The 20,743-nt window shown below is 36.6% G+C and overlaps 2 protein-coding genes and 1 non-coding gene across 4 annotated transcripts; all 3 read left to right on the top strand.

Moving 5' to 3' along the window:
- The first annotated feature begins 777 nt into the window (after positions 1 to 777).
- On the top strand, positions 778 to 884 carry LOC141681395 (small nucleolar RNA R71). The gene has a single exon (XR_012558839.1). It is a non-coding gene; the product is annotated as a small nucleolar RNA R71 (small nucleolar RNA).
- A 13,415-nt stretch (positions 885 to 14,299) lies between these two features.
- On the top strand, positions 14,300 to 17,504 carry LOC141666333 (DNA-directed RNA polymerase II subunit 4). Of its 2 annotated transcripts, none has more exons than XM_074472329.1 (7): positions 14,300 to 14,369; positions 14,981 to 15,048; positions 15,142 to 15,250; positions 15,965 to 16,042; positions 16,729 to 16,762; positions 16,858 to 16,926; positions 17,260 to 17,504. In XM_074472329.1, the coding sequence occupies exons 2-7, from the start codon at positions 14,997 to 14,999 to the stop codon at positions 17,335 to 17,337; spliced, it is 420 nt and encodes a 139-aa protein (XP_074328430.1). In that variant the 5' UTR covers positions 14,300 to 14,369; positions 14,981 to 14,996; the 3' UTR covers positions 17,338 to 17,504. The 2 variants fall into 2 exon arrangements, with proteins under 2 accessions (XP_074328430.1, XP_074328425.1); XM_074472324.1 differs by lacking the exon at positions 14,300 to 14,369 and adding an exon at positions 14,538 to 14,680.
- Positions 17,505 to 17,700: 196 nt separating this feature from the next.
- On the top strand, positions 17,701 to 20,169 carry LOC141666329 (pentatricopeptide repeat-containing protein At2g29760, chloroplastic). The gene has a single exon (XM_074472321.1). The coding sequence runs from the start codon at positions 17,794 to 17,796 to the stop codon at positions 20,056 to 20,058; it is 2,265 nt and encodes a 754-aa protein (XP_074328422.1). The 5' UTR covers positions 17,701 to 17,793; the 3' UTR covers positions 20,059 to 20,169.
- The last annotated feature ends 574 nt before the right edge of the window (positions 20,170 to 20,743 follow it).

Genomic DNA, 20,743 nt, shown 5'->3' with positions numbered 1-20,743 from the left:
TGTTCTTCAACTTCCCTCTTTCTTGGATTGGCTTCTGTATCACTAGGAAGAGTTCCTGGTGGTCGATTCAATAAGGCATTATCAATTTTCCCTATTTGGTTCTCCAGAGTCTTGATAGAAATAGCCTGGTTTTGGCATATAAGAGCCTGGTTTTTGCACATAAGCCTCAACTCCTCCAATTTAGATTTTTCATTCAAAGATAGACTTGCATCTTGAGTTTGTTGTTGAAGTTGGAGTTGTTGTTTTGGTGCAAATTGTTTCTGAAAACCAGGAGGGTTGAATTGTTTTGCTCCAAACTGCTGGAACGGCTGTTGCATCGCATTCTGATTGTTGCTCTAGCTGAAGTTAGGATGATTCCAGTTGTCAGGATAATAAGTGGCAGGAACTGGTTGTTGCGATCTCTGAAAGTTGCTCACAAACTGAGCTGAGTCACTAGATATAGCGCATTGCTTTGTCGCATGCGGACCCGCACACAGCTCACAAACACTACTTATCTGCTTAACACCATAGTTAGCCAGAGAATCGATCTTCATAGACAACGCCTTTAGTTGAGCAGTGATAGCCGTAGCTGTATCCACTTCAAGAACTCCTGCTACTTTTCCCTGTGGACATCTCTGGGTTGGATACTGATATTCATTAGCAGCCATCAGTTCAATTAGATCATAAGCTTCCTCATAGCTCTTTACCCACAATGATCCACCTGCTGCTGCATCGAGCATGGGTCTGGACTGTGCTCCCAAGTCATTGTAAAAATAATTGATGATCATCCAATCAGGAATTCCATGATGAGGACACTTCCTAAGCATCTCCTTGTAGTGCTCCCAAGCTTCATATAAAGATTCTCCTGATTGCTGCGCAAATTGAGTAAGAGCATTACTGATTGCAGCTGTCTTCGCCATAGGGAAAAATTTAGTAAGAAACTTTTAAGCAAGATCTTCCCAAGTAGTAATCGAACCAGCTGGTAGAGAGTGTAACCAACTCTTAGCCTTGTCTCTCAGAGAAAATGGGAACAGTCTCAGCTTCACAGCATCTTCAGAAACACCGTTGAACTTGAAGGTGTCGCATATCTCAATGAAATCCCTAATGTGCATATTGGGATCTTCCGTTAGAGAACCCCCAAACTGGATTGAATTCTGCACCCATTGAATTATGTCAGGCTTGATCTCAAAGGTATTAGCTGTGATAGCTAGTCGGACAATGCTAGATTGAATGTCATTGATCTTGGGTTGAGAAAAATCCATCAAGGCATTCGTTCGTGCTGCTAGATCTCCCATTGTAATGAGTACCTGAAACACAAACAAATAAACAGTGAAAGTAAAAGAATCTGAGTCAGTGAACTTTAACGACCACTGATGACAAGCACATAAACTAAAAATTAACACCGAGTCCCCGGCAGCGGCGCCAAAAACTTGTTAGGGCAAAAACACGCGCTAATATTCACGCAAGTATACGCGTTCGCAAGTAGTATAAGATATAAATCAGATTCGTTCCTACAGAGACTGGTTTAGGTTAAGTTCAATTTATGCACCTATGCAACAATGTATGGTTATCGCTCAATGCTAAGACAAATAACAAATTGGGTTTTTATTAAACTAAGAGATTATACTAAATAACATTAACTAAGAGAATTGAGGTTGAATTACTATATATGACAAATATGGGATTCTAACTTCATTACTACTTCATTCAATAGCCTTTTCGTTCTTAATCTTAGCATGTGATGGTGATGACACTAATAAAATAACACGAAACTAGTAAACGCCAACTTTCGTTGTACGAATACCATTCTACCAGACATTCACAAAAGAGATAGAAGCTAAATAAGCACCAATTATGTTGAGACCCTATATGTCTATAGAATTTGACAACATAATGGTTTAAGCACAAGTTATCCATCTTGATTACATAGGGCAAGTAAAACGGTTAGAGTTACCTACTAATCATGCATACACATACATGAACCTCTGCTAGCATGGCAAGTTCTAAACCTCTATATTCACAGTCGCTTCAATAGAGATTAACACACTATCTTATATGTTAGCTACACACATAAGACGATTAAGCACAACCAATACTAGGATATCAATCAATAACCACACACCAAGATATCAAAATAAATTAATTATTAAAATCCATAAGTAAATCTGCTAGAACCCCATGACAACGATTAGCCCATAATCGAACTCATCGTCACCATGGGTTCCAATGAAAGCATGGTATAAAACAAGGTCTTAATAAACTGAATAATAATTAAAGTACGAATAAACGAGATCTAGGTTCAACAAGAACGAAAACGAGCATCCAAAGTTACAACTAATTCAAAGAATCACAAGTTGAAAACAAGATCTTCTTTTTCGGAGTTGTTCTGTGCTTCTAGGTCTTCTCCTTGGTATCCCAATCTTCCCAGATGATGAAAACCTTTTTTTTAAAGTATATATACGCCCCTAGTGGACCTGGACCCTTAAAATCGTCAAATTCCACTCAAAAAAGGCTTTTTCAGCGAAATCAGCGACCAGCCGCGCCTTGGGCGGCCGCTCAGCTCTCCGGGCGGGCGCTCAGCTCTCCTGGGCGGCCGCTCAGCTCATGTCTGGAAAAATTTCTGATGAATCTTGTTTTGACCATAACTTGAGTTCTACTCGTCAGAATTAGGCGATTCAACTGCCCACGCAAAGCTATTGAGATTCTCTACAACTTGACAATGACATTGGCTCCCAATTCTGATCACTTTTAATCATATTTCCTTTAAAATCTCTTTTCTTCATATAACTGATACCTGAAATGCAATAACACAAAAACACATCAAAATACCAACAACTTGAGTCCAAAACACCAATTTAAGCTTGTAATAAAGCATTCCAAGTGGATATAAAATCCACTTATCACGGGCGGCTCCGTCCGACACCGTTCCTAGACCTTCTGGGTGTTAATGAGGTGTAGCTGCTGATTGGGTATCTGCAAAACAACACCGGAAGGGGGGTTTGGCTCTCACGGCGCCTCCGGTGTAAGAATGAGAATAGGGTTTTGGAGAAGATGAAGATGTATATATGTATGTAATAGAAAGGTTGTTGTGTGTGTATATGGATGTGAGATGGTGAATGTGTAAAAGTGTGAATGTTTCTCTAACCCTTAAACCCTTCACCCTTGGGGGTATATATAGCCCAAAGGTAGGTTTTAGGGGTTGTTATCTCTAAATCAGGGCCGTTGGATCTTGGGGGCAGAGTACGTCTGGCTTGTGTGGATTGCTTACACGTGTCCAGGGGAGAACCACCTTATGGGTGTCCTAACGCCCTTCTGACACACGCCGTGTTTGTCTGGTATGTTGGTTGTTGATAGCTGTCATCGTCACGTGCTCACGTACCCTTCCTTGGCGGGTTGTGTAGTGTGCATGTGTTCGCAGGGACCCCCTGATGGTGATCTTGGCCCTGATCCGGATCTATATAGGTAGATGATCCAGGTCATGAGCTGGATCCGGGTTGGCAGATGACCTGTGTCATGGGTTGGCCCGGGCCTGGTCTCTCCACTTGGTTGTTCCGGGAGATGGGGGTCTTGGTCCATCAGTGTAACACCCCCTTCTTAAAATAGAAGGGAAATATTACTTAAAATCCTAAAACCTGCAAACAGAGCACTAATATATTTCTAAACAAAAATTAAACCGTCTAAAATCTTCAAAATAATAAATTAAATCTCTGAACATTTCAAACCAATAATATAAATTCCAAAATCTCTAATAAATAATTAAGTCTAAATAAAAATAGAGTCTAAAATCCTAAGAACGGAATAAAGGGAAGCTCTCCATCACACAGTCCCAGATCCCCCTAAGCACCTGCCAGAAAAAGAATACGGCATGAGCCAAATGCCCAGTACGGATTTGGAATACAATTTATAAAACAAGAGATCCGAAATAAATAATCAGCAATTAATAATAAAACAACAATTTTAAAAAATAAGTAAGGCTGAAGCAACGAGGGGTTAGGATATTTTATACCGAGATCAGAACAAATACAAATACACACATCATAGGGTACCTAATGCGTGCAACAGAATGGATAACGTGTACGACATATACAACGTCACCATAAATCAAATCACAAATCAAACTCTAGGTGCACCCACGTATCCTGAAACAAATATCAAATGCGCAAAAGCTCCTCCCAAGAGCTAACAGAAGGATACGCCGTGACCAATCACATTGTCACGGAAGTGTCATGTCACTGGTGCCGCAATGACATGGCTGTAGTACCCCTACAGCTGGTTAACTCGGTATACCCTATATCTCTAAGGGTTCAAAATAAAATATTCTCGCAAATTTAAAATCACCTGATATGAGTAATTCAAATTTCCAAAACAGAGGGTGTCATAAATAATATTTCAAAACAGAAGTAAACAAATATTTATAATTTTGCAAATCCATTTTAAAATAATTTTCGGAAGTCAAGGAGGTTAAAAGAATTTTTAACGGAACAAACAGAAGGTAGAACGAAACGAATCAAATATATATAATATCTAAGAGAAGTAGCGCAGAATAAAAGGGGACAGAATCCGTACCTCAAATATCATAAACTCTAATACTATTGAAACCCGCACGATCCGCTAAATTCCCGGCCCTCGATCTAATTTACAAAATATAATTTTTAGTTAGCAACTTATTTATTTATTTCGCATAAAATACACGTACTTGTTACTATACTTATTTAATACTATGTAGCCATTATACTAACTTAGCTAAACCAGATTTACGCTATATTCTTTCATGTATATTATTAAATATTAAAACTACTAGTACATAAACTATGAGCATCTTTCTAGATACCATATAATGACTACAGTGACATGAGAAGTGCCCTCCCTGTACATGTCCCAACACTAAAATTGGACCTCATTTTTAACTTGTTTACTTACTTTCGACTAGGCTGCTTAAATATTTATTTCTTTAATAAAGAAATCAACTAATATTATTTTAATATATGTTAAATTAAATATATAACATGGACATACATTCAACAATTTGAATTAAATAATATGGAACAAACGTGAATCATTCTAGCACATACATTTTAATAAATTAATTAATACATTGACTTGGTTAGACTCATGAAATCTAATGAACATGTACATACTACATCCTGACTACACACTTGAGGCCATATGTGATAGTAGTAGTTTAACAAGACAAACTAAATAAATATAAAATAATAACAAGGTACATGGACAAGACCTCCTAACCCTTAATACTCGACCACTTAATACGATATAAACTAATATGGTATTAACCGTGAGATTAAATACCACTCTAACTAATCTATATTTTTAAATTATAAAACTACAGCTTACGACTTATACCAAAAAGGACAAACAACACTCATTCATAATAATAAACAATAATAATTGTGCCGGTTAATAACCTCGTACATGATATATCAGTAATAATAATAAAAAAAATTATACTTAATAAGAGTAATAATCACAAGTATTGTATATTAATTAGTAGTAGGCAAATTGCAAATTCGTAGTAAATAGTGTATGAGATAAAACAGAGGCATATATAATCTTTTAACAACAAAATAGTCTGATTAAAACATAGTCATATAAATTTACAAATATTTAATTATGAAAATAACACGTGAGTAACATGGTCATTAAAGAAATAATCATTCAGTACCTATTAATATATGTAAAGCATGGATGTTTATATAGCCTTACTTTCAAACAAGAACACATATCTACTAGGTCCATGGTAATAATTTAATATCTGTCATCAAATACCATAATAACATACATGGTCATACAATACATATATCAAATATTAGACCATACATACACAAAATTATTAAAGTAAAGTGTCTTACGCTTCTCTGCAGATTTTATTTAAAAGCCTCTATCTCTCCTCCTTTCTTTCTCACCCTTGGCACCGTTTAGCAATATTAGGGTTTTGATAACGAGACAAACTAATAGGCTGTGTGTAAATATATATATATATAGAGCTGACAATTCTATTTCACCTAAGTGTCATATAATTAAATAAACATATCACATATTAATCTACTACGACTTTGACTAAAAATTATTATTATTATTATTATAAATAATTCACGTATATTACATATATACCCCCTTAAAAAGGATTCCGTCCCGGAATCAAATGAAACTAAATACTCATACCTGAATCGAATAAATGCGGATATTTCTCACGAATAGATTCTTCTAATTCCCAAGTAGCCTCTCTCTCAGAATGATTTTTCCACAAAACCTTCACAAACGGGATGGTGTTCTTCCTCAAAACTCGCTCCTCTCGAGCTAAGATAGCCTCAGCTTCTTCCTCACAAGAAAGATCCTCTCTAATCTTATGTAATGGGTATTGAACTACGTGTAATGGATGATATTTATAGCCCTCAAAATAGACACATGAAACACATTATGCATATGAGATAGTTGTGGTGGCAATGCAACTCTATAAGATACTTCCCCTACTTTCTCCATAACATCAAAAGGTCCAACATATCTCGGACTAAGCTTTCCCCTCATACCAAAACACTTCACACCCTTACAAGGAGACACCTTCAAGAACACATGATCACCTGGCTCAAATCCACCAAACTTTCGATGTTGATCCGCATAACTCTTTTGACGAGATCGAGCTTCCTTCAAACTTTCTTTAACTTTCTCTACCTTCTCATTAGTGATTCTAACCAATTCTGGCCCTTCAATTACTCTCTCACCAACCTCATCCCAACAAGATGGTGCCCTACATCTCCTACCATACAAAGCCTCAAATGGTGGCATACCAATACTCGCGTGCCAACTATTATTGTACGCAAACTCAACAAGATACAAATATTTATCCCAATCACCTGTCCACTCTAACGCGCAAACCCTCAACATATCCTCCAATGTCTGAATCATCCTCTCTGACTGTCCATCAGTCTGCGGATGATAAGCTGTACTGAAATTAAGTCTCGTACCCCAAGCTTGCTGGAATCCCTTCCAAAAACGCGATGTAAACCTCGTATCTCTGTCAGAAACTATCGACACAGGCACACCATGAAGTCTAACAATATCTCGCTGAAAAATCTCTGCCAACTCATGAACAGGAGTAGTCTCTCTAATAGGTAAGAAGTGAGTGGACTTAGTAAATCTATCAACCACCACCCATATAACATCATTCTTCTTGAAAGTCCTCGGCAAATGAGTTACAAAATCCATAGTAATGTTTTCCCACTTCTAAACTGGAATATCTAGCTGCTGCAACAATCCACTAGGCCTCTGATGGTCTATCTTCACTTGTTGACATATAAGACATTTTTCCACAAATTCTGCTATATCTCCCTTCATTCCACTCCACCAAAAGTGCTTCTTCAAATCTCTATACATCTTGGTTGAACCTGGATGAATAGAAAATGAAGAACTATGAGCCTCCTTCAAAATTTCTTCACGAATCGTCATGTCTGCAGGAACACACAATTTACTACCCAACCATATCACGCCCTCATCATCAACACGAAAGTGTTTTTGCTTGCCACCTGCCACCTCAGATCTAATAGCTTTCAAACCTGTATCATCCTTCTGAGCTTCCTTAACCCTTGAAACAAGATTCGGTTCCACTTTCAAATTTGCAATGCTACCACTTGATCCTCTAACATACAACTCAACACCCAAGCGCTCCAAATCTGAAATAAGGTGCGGCTGAGTAATGAGAGATGCAACACTCCCCAAGTTCTTCCTACTAAGAGCGTCTGCCACTACATTCACCTTCCCCGGATGGTACTGAATATTTGCATATAATCCTTAAGAAGTTCAAGCCATCTTCGCTGCCTCATGTTAAGCTCCTTTTGAGTAAAGATGTATTTGAGACTCTTGTGATCAGTAAAGATGTCACAAGTCTCTCCATAAAGATAGTGTCTCCAGATCTTCAAAGCAAAGACCACTGCTGCTAACTCCAAGTCATGGGTAGGATAATTCACCTCATAGGGTTTAAGCTGCCTAGAAGCGTAAAAAATCACTTTCCCATGTTGCATAAGAACACACCCCAATCCTCTCTTAGAAGCATCACTATACACCTGAAAACCTCCACTCCATGATGGCAATACAAGTATTGGAGCTGACACCAACCTCTTCTTTAACTCTTGAAAGCTCTTCTCACGATCATCATTCCACTCGAACTTAATTCCCTTCTTCATTAGCTGAGTCAATGGCAAAGCTATGGAAGAGAAACCTTCCACAAAACGCCTGTAGTAACCTGCCAAACCCAAGAAACTCCTCACCTCCGTCACATTGCTAGGTCTGGGCCAATTAGTAATAGCCTCGACTTTCGCAGGATCCAACTTAATGCCCCTACCAGACACAATATGCCCCAAGAATGCCACTTCCTCCAACCAGAATTCACACTTGGAAAATTTCGCAAAAAACTTCTTCTCCCTCAAAATTTCAAGTACAGTACGTAAATGCTCCTCATGCTCCTCTCTGCTCCTAGAGTATATCAAGATATCATCGATGAAGACCACTACAAATTTATCCAGATAATCATGAAAGACCCGATTCATCAAATCCATAAATACCGCTGGTGCATTCGTTAACCCAAAGGACATCACGAGAAACTCATAATGACCATAACGAGTGCGAAATGCAGTATTCAGAATATCCTCTTCTCTTACTCGTAACTGATGGTAACCAGATCTCAAATCTATCTTCGAGAAGTACTTCGCCCCTTGTAACTGATCAAACAAGTCATCAATGTGTGGCAAAGGATACCTGTTTCTGACAGTCACCTTATTCAACTCCCTATAGTCAATGCACAATCTCATGGAACCATCCTTTTTCTTCACAAACAACACAGGAGCACCCCACGGAGACACACTTGGCCTGATAAATCCCCTATCCAACAACTCTTGTAGCCGCTCCTTCAATTCTTGTAACTCAAGTGGTGCCATACGGTAAGGCACCTTGGAAATAGGCTCAGCACCTGGAACAAGTTCTATAGTAAACTCCACCTATCTATGTGGTGGCAAACCTGGTAGCTCATCGGGGAACACATCTTCATACTCCCTCACAACTGGATAATCCTTGATGCGAGGTTCATCCTTCGATGTATTCTTCACGAAAGCAAGGTAGCCATCACAACCCTTAGATAAAAGTTTGCTCGCCTTTAGAGCAGAAATTAATTTAACCTCCCCTTTCGGCTGAGACCCTTGGTATACAAATTCTGGTTTATCTGCATCCCCAAAAATCACCCTTTTTCCTTGACAATCAATTGTGGCACGATGTTCACTCAACCAATCCATGCCCAAGATAATGTCAAAGTCATGCATCTCCATGGGAAGCAACTTAACCTTACAACTTCTATCTCCAACAGCTATCGGACACTCTCGATACACATCAGAAATAACAACAGAATTCCTCATCGGGGTAGAAATAGACATATGAGGATATAATAATGAAGGTGCAACGCCTAGATGACGAACAAACGATAAAGACACAACAGAATGGGTTGAACCAGTATCAAATAACACATAAGCATCATGTCTACCAATAAGAAGTGTTCCCAAAATGGTACCTGAATTAGCTGCTGCCTGATTTGCAGTCAATGCAAACACTCTGGCTGTAGGATTCTGCTGATTACCATTGCCACTACCACCGCCAGCTCCTCCTCCACCAGGGTTGCGTGACACTGTACAATCCTTTACCCTATGGGACATGCTACCACACAAGAAACAAGCCCCAATCTGTCTGTAACAAGCTCTACCTGGATGATGTCCACCACATGTCGTACAAGGAGCCACGGGAATCATATTGGGGTTTCCCCCATACACTGAGTAACGGCTATGCCCCTGCTGACGATTCTGCCACTGCCTAGGCTGCTTCTGTCGCTGAAACTGCTGATTCTGATTCTGATCAACATACTGATTCCGGCCGTGAAATGACTGACCAACCCTATTCTGATTCTGTTCGCGCCACTGTCCCTGCTGACCACTCTGACCTCCATACCATTGTCTACCCTGTGCAAAACCCTGATCATCCATAGTCCTATTACTACCACTGTTAGACCTGGAAGTCCTGAAATCTATGCGCTCCTTCTCAAAATCCTTTGCTGCATCAGCCGCCTCTGCCACATTATCAAATTTAAAAGAAATTATGGAACCCCTCAGATGAGACTTCAACCCCCATTTAAATTTATCAGCCTGCTGCGCAGCAGTCCCTGCAACTGTCCCAGCAAATCCAGCCAACCTTATAAACCTCGCCATATAATCAGTAATGCTCTCATCCTGGTGCTGCATAATAGAATGAAACTCCCTCAAATAAGCCTCCCTATCAGCATTAGAGAAGTACTGCTCATAGAATACCTCATTGAATCCCTGCCATTCTAAAGCCTCTGCATACTGCTCCCTTTTAGTAGCTTTCACTCCTCTCCACCACCTCTGAGCATCCCCCTCCAACTTATACACATCTAACCTGACCTTTTGAATCTCATCACAACCCAGTGCATCAAAAATCTTCTCGAGATGAACAATCCAATTTTCAGCATCAATGGGAGTCGGTGCTGCACTAAAAGAGTCCGGTTTCTGCTTCACAAACTTCTCCAACCATACAAACGGCTCCAGCTGATGGCCCTGACCATTCTGATTCTGATTCTCATTGTCATTCTAATTTCCATGTCCATTCTGATTTCCCTCTCCATTCTGATTTCCTTCTCCATTCTGATTTCCCTCGTCATTCTGATTTCCTTGGTTTGCCAAAGCTTGCTGTATAGCTTGAGCCACTGCTTGCCCTATCATCTCAGTAAGCTGAGCGGGGTCAATATGAAAAGGATCACGTCTAGGAGGCATCTACAATATAAGATATCGAACGAATGAAGATTACGAGAATAAATATGATGAAGTAGTTATAAACAGATTTTAGAATGATGAAGCAGAATTAAATGATAAGGAGCAGAATGAAACAAAATTAAATAGAACACCCATCCTATTGTCTACCCAAACTCACAGGTCAACCTAAGTAGGTTTTCTACAAGAAAGAACCTAAGCTCTGATGCCATCTCTGTAACACCCCCTTCTTAAAATAGAAGGGAAATATTACTTAAAATCCTAAAACCTGCAAACAGAGCACTAATATATTTTTAAACAAAAATTAAACCGTCTAAAATCTTCAAAATAATAAATTAAATCTCTGAACATTTCAAACCAATAATATAAATTCCAAAATCTCTAATAAATAATTAAGTCTAAATAAAAATAGAGTCTAAAATCCTAAGAACGGAATAAAGGGAAGCTCTCCATCACACAGTCCCAGATCCCCCTAAGCACCTGCCAGAAAAAGAATACGACATGAGCCAAATGCCCAATACGGATTTGGAATACAATTTATAAAACAAGAGATCCGAAATAAATAATCAGCAATTAATAATAAAATAACAATTTTAAAAATAAGTAAGGCTAAAGCAACGAGGGGTTAGGATATTTTATACCGATATCAGAACAAATACAAATACACACATCATAGGGTACCTAATGCGTGCAACAGAATGGATAACGTGTACGGCATATACAACGTCACCATAAATCAAATCACAAATCAAACTCTGGGTGCACCCACGTATCCTGAAACAAATATCAAATGCGCAAAAGCTCCTCCCAAGAGCTAACAGAAGGATACGCCGTGACCAATCACACTGTCACGGAAGTGTCATGTCACTGGTGCCGCAATGACATGGTTGTAGTACCCCTACAGCTGGTTAACTCGGTATACCCTATATCTCTAAGGGTTCAAAATAAAATATTCTCGCAAATTTAAAATCACCTGATACGAGTAATTCAAATTTCCAAAACAGAGGGTGTCATAAATAATATTTCAAAACAGAAGTAAACAAATATTTATAATTTTGCAAATCCATTTTAAAACAATTTTCGGAAGTCAAGGAGGTTAAAAGAATTTTTAACGGAACAAACAGAAGGTAGAACGAAACGAATCAAATATATATAATATCTAAGAGAAGTAGCGCATAATAAAAGGGGACAGAATCCGTACCTCAAATATCACAAACTCTAATACTATTGAAACCCGCACGATCCGCTAAATTCCCGGCCCTCGATCTAATTTACAAAATATAATTTTTAGTTAGCAACTTATTTATTTATTTCGCATAAAATGCACGTACTTGTTACTATACTTATTTAATACTATGTAGCCATTATACTAACTTACCTAAACCAGATTTACGCTATATTCTTTCATGTATATTATTAAATATTAAAACTACTAGTACATAAACTATGAGCATCTTTCTCGATACCATATAATGACTACAGTGACATAGAAGTGCCCTCCTTGTACATGTCCCAACACTAAAATTGGACCTCATTTTTAACTTGTTTACTTACTTTCGACTAGGTTGCTTAAATATTTATTTCTTTAATAAAGAAATTAACTAATATTATTTTAATATATGCTAAATTAAATATATAACATGGACATACATTCAACAATTTGAATTAAATAATATGGAACAAACGTGAATCATTCTAGCACATACATTTTAATAAATTAATTAATACATTGACTTGGTTAGACTCATGAAATCTAATGAACATGTACATACTACATCCTGACTATACACGTGAGGCCATATGTGATAGTAGTAGTTTAACAAGACAAACTAAATAAATATAAAATAATAACAAGGTACATGGACAAGACCTCTTAACCCTTAATACTCGACCACTTAATACGATATAAACTAATATGGTATTAACCGTGAGATTAAATACCACTCTAACTAATCTATTTTTTTAAATTATAAAACTACAGCTTACGACTTATACCAAAAAGTTCAAACAACACTCATTCATAATAATAAACAATAACAATTGTGCCGGTTAATAACCTCGTACATGATATATCAGTAATAATAATAAAAAAAAATTATACTTAATAAGAGTAATAATCACAAGTATTGTATATTAATTAGTAGTAGGCAAATTGCAAATTCGTAGTAAATAGTGTATGAGATAAAACAGAGGCATATATAATCTTTTAACAACAAAATAGTCTGATTAAAACATAGTCATATAAATTTTCAAATATTTAATTATGAAAATAATACGTGAGTAACATGGTCATCAAAGAAATAATCATTCAGTACCTATTAATATATGTAAAGCATGGATGTTTATATAGCCCTACTTTCAAACAAGAACACAGATCTACTAGTTTCATGGTAATAATTTAATATCTGTCATCAAATCTCATAATAACATACATGGTCATACAATACATATATCAAATATTAGACCATACATACACAAAATTATTAAAGTAAAGTGTCTTACGCTTCTCTGCAGATTTTATTTAAAAGCCTCTATCTTTCCTCCTTTCTCTCTCACCCTTGGCACCGTCTAGCAATATTTGAGTTTTGATAACAAGACAAATTAACAGGCTGTGTATAAATATATATATATAGAGCTGACAATTCTATTTTACCTAGGTGTCATATAATTAAATAAACATATCACATATTAATCTACTACGACTTTGACTAAAAATTATTATTATTATTATTATAAATAATTCACGTATATTACAATCGGTTGAGCCTGATTTTCTTTAGATCCAGGTTGGATCCTAGCGAGATCGGTTATACCCTATCAACTACTATTTTTTCAGAGCAAATGAAAAAAAAAGACAGATACAATGAGAAATACATTGCAAACATATGGTACTATATGTGGCGAGGTTATGAACCTTAACAAATTTGTGATTATATTTTGATCTATGTAATATAAGGAGGGTCGTGTGTAACAAGTTAGAAGGAAGGGAAAGCAATAATCCTGAGAATTACTCCCTGTGTATGCATACGAGGGTGGGAAGAATAAACACGTAACTTTCAGTTTTTTAATTAATGGGGTGGAGCAAAAGTTGAGTGGTTGGAGTATCTCTAAAGTTGAAAAGATGATATTATTAAATATAGCGGCTCAATCCGTTCCAAACTTATGAATGAGTTTATTATAGATTCGTAGAAAAAATTATATAAATATTGAGAAAAATATGAACACTTATTTGTGGGGATAAGGGGGTGAAATTTTGGTATTAGATGGATGTTCTGGAAGAGGCGTTGTCAAGTTAAAAAAAATGGGGGGGTTTGGATATTTAGAAAGTTGCAGAATTTAACTTAGCCATGTTGGCTAAGTAGGGTGGGAGGTTAATTAGTAATGTCAATCTCTTGATAATATTATGCTCAAACTGATTTTTTAAATGCCGGAATCCCTTTTATATGAAGCATAGTATTGTTGGAATGAGTGTAGGAAGAGAAAAGGTAACGGGAGAGATATATGGGGGGAACCCATGATTACTCTGAAAAATACTCTGGAACTTGCAATTATCCGGTAAGATATTGAATTTCTTGCGGACTGCAGTACCTACAGCAGTTGATATGTTCATCTTATGTGCTCAAAATTATTGTATTTTTTATTTCTCAATTTTTTTAACTACTTTAATTTAATCTACATATATATATATATTTGATTAATTTATTTAGTTTAATTAATAACGGTGTATACTACTAATAATATTTTTTAACTCCTATATATACACACCTATGTTAAGGTTTTATACTTTTTTCGGTAAATTTTACAAGACCTCTTTTGTTCCCGTCTGTGATTTGTTTCTCCGCGAACTCAAACTCTCTTCGCTTCTCGTAAGTCTCCTTCCTTATTTCCATGTCCTCTCTCTCTCCCAAAATAGTCTATCTCTGTGTGTGTAGATTGATTCATCTTTGAATTAATAATTTAGGGTTCTTAGTTTGGTGGATGATGGAAATCGAAATTAATAACACCCAGATTCTAGAATTTATTTGTTCAGTGATTAAGAAATATGCTAGGTTTATTTTATTATTCTCCGTTACGTGTTTGATAAAATTCCCTGAGAAATCAAGCAGTGGTATTAGGGTTATTGCTTATTAATTGTTTACCTACATACAACCTTTTGATGCTTATAGGTATTAATCTTTCAATATGTCTGGTGCCGAAGAGGAGGAGAATGCTGCTGAACTCAAAATCGGAGATGGTAATCAGTTATTCCGCTCTTTCTGTGCTATATAATCGAAGATTAAGTCTTTTGTTTTTTCTGAATATTAAGTTTGGAATTACTTTTTTTCAGAGTTTTTGAAGGCCAAGTGTTTAATGAACTGTGAAGTGGCTATAATTCTTGATCACAAGTATGATCAGCTTAAACAGACGTCGGACGATCCGCTGAATCAGATGTCTCAGTGAGTATAGTTTTACCTTATATTAAGCTTATAGAATTGTATGTGTTAAATCTTTCTGATTTTGTAATCACTGCCTTAAGTAACTTGGATTGGATGGATTACCTTGTGCCGGTCATTAAATTAGATATTCTTATGCCTATAGCAATCCTAAGTTATTTCTAAAGAAAGTTATTATTTTTATTGATGTGTCCATTGATTGAAGTCATCTCCTTGTATTTTCACCTTATATTATGTGTTATTCATATAGGTCTGTTTAGAGACTTAATTAATTAGCTTGCCCTTTTATGTTTTAATGTAGATGTAAATGACCTGCTGCAATAAGGTTGTGCTTTATTATTTGCTTAATACAGGAGGTTAGGATAACAATTTTGTATAGCGTCAAATGCAACTTCCAGTACATTAATACAGGACTACGTTGTGGAAGTTCTCTTATCCACTTCTGTTCAGTGTAGACCCAACTCCTAAGCAACTATGTATATTTACCGGATTTACATGATTTAAATAACCCAACTAATTTAACATTATCTAAAACCACCGAGTGTTTAAGAGTACAATGCTATCATTTTTATATGTAGAATAAATGCCAGACTTTAAAATAGAGAGTATTCTTTCAATTCACCTTGCTGTGCTTTTATACTTTACAAGATAATAAACTCAATCTGGCTTTTCTATCCTAGTTCCATTTAACTTAATATGTGCTTATTACCTTTTCAGGGTGTTTGAAAAATCTCTGCAATATGTGAAGCGTTTTAGCCGCTACAAAAATCCTGATGCAGTTCGACAAGTTCGAGAGTATCCTTCCTTCAGTTAGCATTAGAATGTGTGCATTACTTGAAGAACATTTCCGTAGAACTGTTACCATGATGAAGCGCTTGCATATTCTGCTTGCTTAAATTTTTGGTATCAAATCACCCATGGTTCAGCATATTTTTAGGATTTATGATATTGTAGTTTCCACTTACCACCTGCAATATGTTTTAAAAATCAAAGTGAGCAACTTGCAGTGGCATAATACACAGGCTGATGCTTAAGCTATTATTCTGTGATTACTTTGATAGTACTGACAAGGTATATTGCAGAATAATTAAAAAGGATGCTAATTTTCTGATTTTTTTTAATTTTCTAGAACAATGTCGTAACTCTAGGTGCTTATAGACAAGAAGATCGTAAAACCTGTCTCTGAACTGTCTGAATTCGTGTGATACTTCAGATTCGAAGCTAATTTCGTTGACTCGTACATATAGTAGAAAATGTTGAGTAATGCAGTTGACAATCTGACATCTTGTTTGTAATGAGTTTTACTATCTCTATGTAGAACATGGTGTACCCATATAAAATACCGTTCAAACATATTTATGTTTTAATTGTTTAAGTGTCTGAATATGGAATACCTTGGCACTATGCTTTACCTTTGTTCATCTATATTTAGTTTCATTTGATGGGAAAAATGTAGCAGTTTTATCTTAACAGCTGTTCAGAATCCTCAGTCGCTATCAATTGGCAGAATTTGAGGTAGAATACTAAAATATCTATAAGCATTAATTTCGTATTAATGTTATTGATATTATTGTAAAAGTATATTGATGTTATGTCCTTGAATTATGAAGCTGTGTGTTCTCGGGAACCTCTGCCCTGAGACTGTGGAGGAAGCCATTGCAATGGTGCCATCTATCAGGGTACCTAGCTTTCTCTTTTGTGATATACTTTTGATATGATTGGCTTATATAAGATTTAGCATTATGGTTTATACTTTATAGATAGCAGGATGTAGGTTAAAAAGAATTGTAATATCGACTTTACCTTCGTGTTAAGATTGTGACATGGGTTGCCTTTGTTGAGTGTTAAGATTGTGCTTGTAATATTTCATTTCTTTTTATCTAAAGGTGAAAAATAACATTATCTAGATTCTAGGCCTATTTCAGGCTTTGGATATATTCAAAATCTTTCGATTGATGGTGGTGATATTAATTGATTCAATTATATTAACGGAAACTGTCTTATTCTTGCAGTCTCGAGGACGAGGACTTGATGATGATGCAATTGAGAAAATGCTGAACGATCTTTCGTTGATCAAGAAATTTGAGTAGTGTTTTGTGTTGTGTGATGTCTTATAACTACTGTAACATTATCATAAGCTGCAGACATATGTATCAAGGCAATTGTGGTCCTATGTATCAAGCCAATTGTCTTGTGATGTGCTGGTAGTTGGTAGTTTAAATACACCTATCTTTATTCCGGAAAATGATTTAACATATCCGTCCTCTTGCTTTAAAAGTTAATGGCAGTTTTAACAGCAACGCTTGGCTGGTTAATTTTAAAGGATATAGTCGCATGTATATGCAAGTGCAACGCATAAAAAGGCCAAAATGAGAGTAAGTGACAAACTCATCAAGGTAATTGAAATTTTTAAAAATTTTAAATGTTGTTCAAATATTATTAAAATATTATGTATAGAAGTAGTTGTCATGAAATATTGGTTTCTCATTTTGAACTCGGGGACATGTAAGCACTCAACGGTATTTTTATATGATAGATTAATTTAGATGATACTCATAGTTTTTGTATGTATAATTAATTTGTACTACATGGCTTCTTTAAACACTCCCCTAATCTGTCTCCCTAAAAATCACCAACTAAAACTAACTTCCTTAACAGACCATAACTACCGTATCTTTGCAACTCATCCGACACTCTCACTCATAGATCAATGTCCAAACCTCAAACATCTCCAACAAATTCATGCGCATATGCTCCGTACTGGCTTATTCTTCGACCCCTTTTCATCCAGCAAGCTAATTACTGCTCTAGCTCTTCCTCCAGTCTCGAGCATTGAGTATGCACGCCAGGTGTTTGATCAAATTCCCCAACCAAATCTTTTTACTTGGAATGCTCTTATTCGAGCTTATTCTTCGAGTATTGAACCAGTGCAAACTCTTCTATTGTTTGTTCAGTTGCTTTATCAGTGTGATGAAATGCCAAATAAGTTCACATTTCCTTTTGTTATTAAAGGTGCAGCTGAGGTTTCGGATTATAAGATGGGGAGGGTGGTTCATGGAATGGCAGTGAAGACTGCGCTTAATGTGGATATGTTTGTTGTTAATTCTCTTATTTATTTTTACTCCACGTGTGGGCATTTAGATTTGGCGTATCGGGTTTTTGTTAGTAGTTTTAAGAGGGACATTGTGTCTTGGAATTCAATGATATCGGGGTTTTCTAAAGGGGATTGTCCGGACGAGGCGTTGGAGTTGTTTCATGTAATGCAAGCAGAAGGGGTGACTCCAAATGCTGTTACGATGGTAGGTGTATTTTCTGCTTGTGTGAAAAAGTTGGATTTGGAATTGGGGAGGTGGCTACACTTGTTTGTGGAAAGGAATGGTATTCGTAAGGACCTTACTTTGTGTAATGCAATTCTTGATATGTATACAAAATGCGGGAGCATTCAAGAAGCGAAGATACTTTTTGATAAGATGCCTGAAAAAGATATTATATCGTGGACAACAATGCTTGGAGGATATGCAAAAGTAGAAGATTTTGTTTCAGCTAAACGTGTTTTAAGTGCAATGCCTTGTCAAGATATTGCTGCATGGAATGCCCTTATATCTTCTTATGAGCAGAGTGGTAATCCAAAAGAGGCTTTAGCTGTTTTTAGGGAATTGCAACTTAAAAAGAATTTGAAGCCTGACGAGGTAACTCTAGTTAGTAGTTTGGCAGCATGTTCTCAACTAGGGGCCTTAGATCTAGGTGAGTGGATTCACATGTACATAAAAAAGGAGGGCATCAGGTTAAATTGTCATATTACTACCTCGCTGATTGACATGTATTCCAAGTGCGGGGATTTGGACAAGGCCCTTGAAGTATTTGAATCAGTAAGTTGGAGGGATGTGTTTGTCTGGAGTGCGATGATTGCTGGTTTTGCAATGCATGGTCGTGGAAAGGATGCATTACATTTGTTTGTGAAAATGCAAGAATCTGAAGTGAAGCCAAATGCTGTAACTTTTACCAATGTACTAAGTGCTTGTAGTCATACGGGATTAGTGGACCAGGGGAAGCAATTATTTTACCAAATGGAACGGGTGTATGGAGTCGCCCCAGGGATCAAGCACTACGCTTGTATGATTGATATACTTGGTCGGGCAGGAAAACTTGAAGAAGCGACAGAGTTCATAAACAAGATGCCAATCACCCCTGGTGCTTCTGTTTGGGGAGCTCTGCTTGGGGCATGCAGGCTTCATGGAAATGTGGACCTAGCAGAACGGGCTTGTAAAATGTTACTTGAGTTAGAACCTAGAAACCATGGGGCCTATGTGCTTCTATCAAATGTGTATGCCAAATTAGGTGAATGGGATAAGGTTGCATCATTGCGGAAACTTATGAGAGATGCTGACCTGAAGAAAGAACCGGGTTGTAGCTCAATTGAAGTTGAGGGAACAGTTCATGAGTTTTTAGTGGGGGATAATTCTCACCGTTCTTCCAAGGAAATATACGCGAAGTTGGATGAGATTTCTTCTAAACTACAAGCAGTTGGTTATGTTCCAAACAAAATGCACCTGCTACAGCTCATTGAAGAAGAGGAGTCACAGGATCATGCGCTATATCTTCACAGTGAGAAGTTAGCCCTTGCCTTTGGACTGATACGTGCCAGTCCTTCTCAGCCAATTCGAATTGTCAAGAATCTACGAGTTTGTGGAGACTGCCACTCTGTGGCTAAGCACATTTCTAAACTCTATGACCGACAGATAATACTGAGAGATCGCTACCGTTTCCATCATTTTAGAAATGGGCAATGCTCTTGTATGGACTATTGGTGAATGTACATGATCCTAACAAGATATTTGTCACTCGCATTACTTGGTCTGGATCAAACTATTGGTTATTACTTATTACTTATAGCTTGAATCACTTTTTTACACGTAATAAAATTTCCCAATTTTTTTCATAAAATATAAGTGATGTTCATGTGCATCGGTCTATGCAAGTAAGTGACCATCAGAGGAGTTAACTGTTACGGCAAAATAAACACTAAAATAATTTGATCATTAGTAGTCGTAAGTAGTAGTAGTAACTGATATATTGATCCCTCTTGGGAGTCTGCCGTTACCGTTGAAGATATAGGATTTATGACATCTATTTCAAGAATATCCTTCTCTTTTGTGTCTCTTTTTGCAGCTTATAGAATTGCAAAGTAAGCTTTTCTTAACCATCTTCCTCTCGACTGTGTTTTAAAAATTTGAGATGAAGAGAAAAGGTTGCATATAGAACGAAGATGTACACTATGAATAATTATATCTTGCTATCTTCAAACTCGTGCAATGTAGGGATGTATAATTTTTTTTGATATTATATAATTTTAAAAAAATTGAATTGAATTATTAAATATGTTCATTTTTTTCATTTTTTTATTTTTTTAAATGATATAACTTTATGATATTTATATTAATACATGTATATATTCATAATTATTTTAGAACATTTAAACATATTTACTCTCTTCAT

The sequence above is a fragment of the Apium graveolens genome, chromosome 1 (assembly GCF_009905375.1).
Source record: "Apium graveolens cultivar Ventura chromosome 1, ASM990537v1, whole genome shotgun sequence".
NCBI lineage: Eukaryota > Viridiplantae > Streptophyta > Magnoliopsida > Apiales > Apiaceae > Apium > Apium graveolens.
This window is presented reverse-complemented; position numbering and strand designations above follow the sequence as displayed.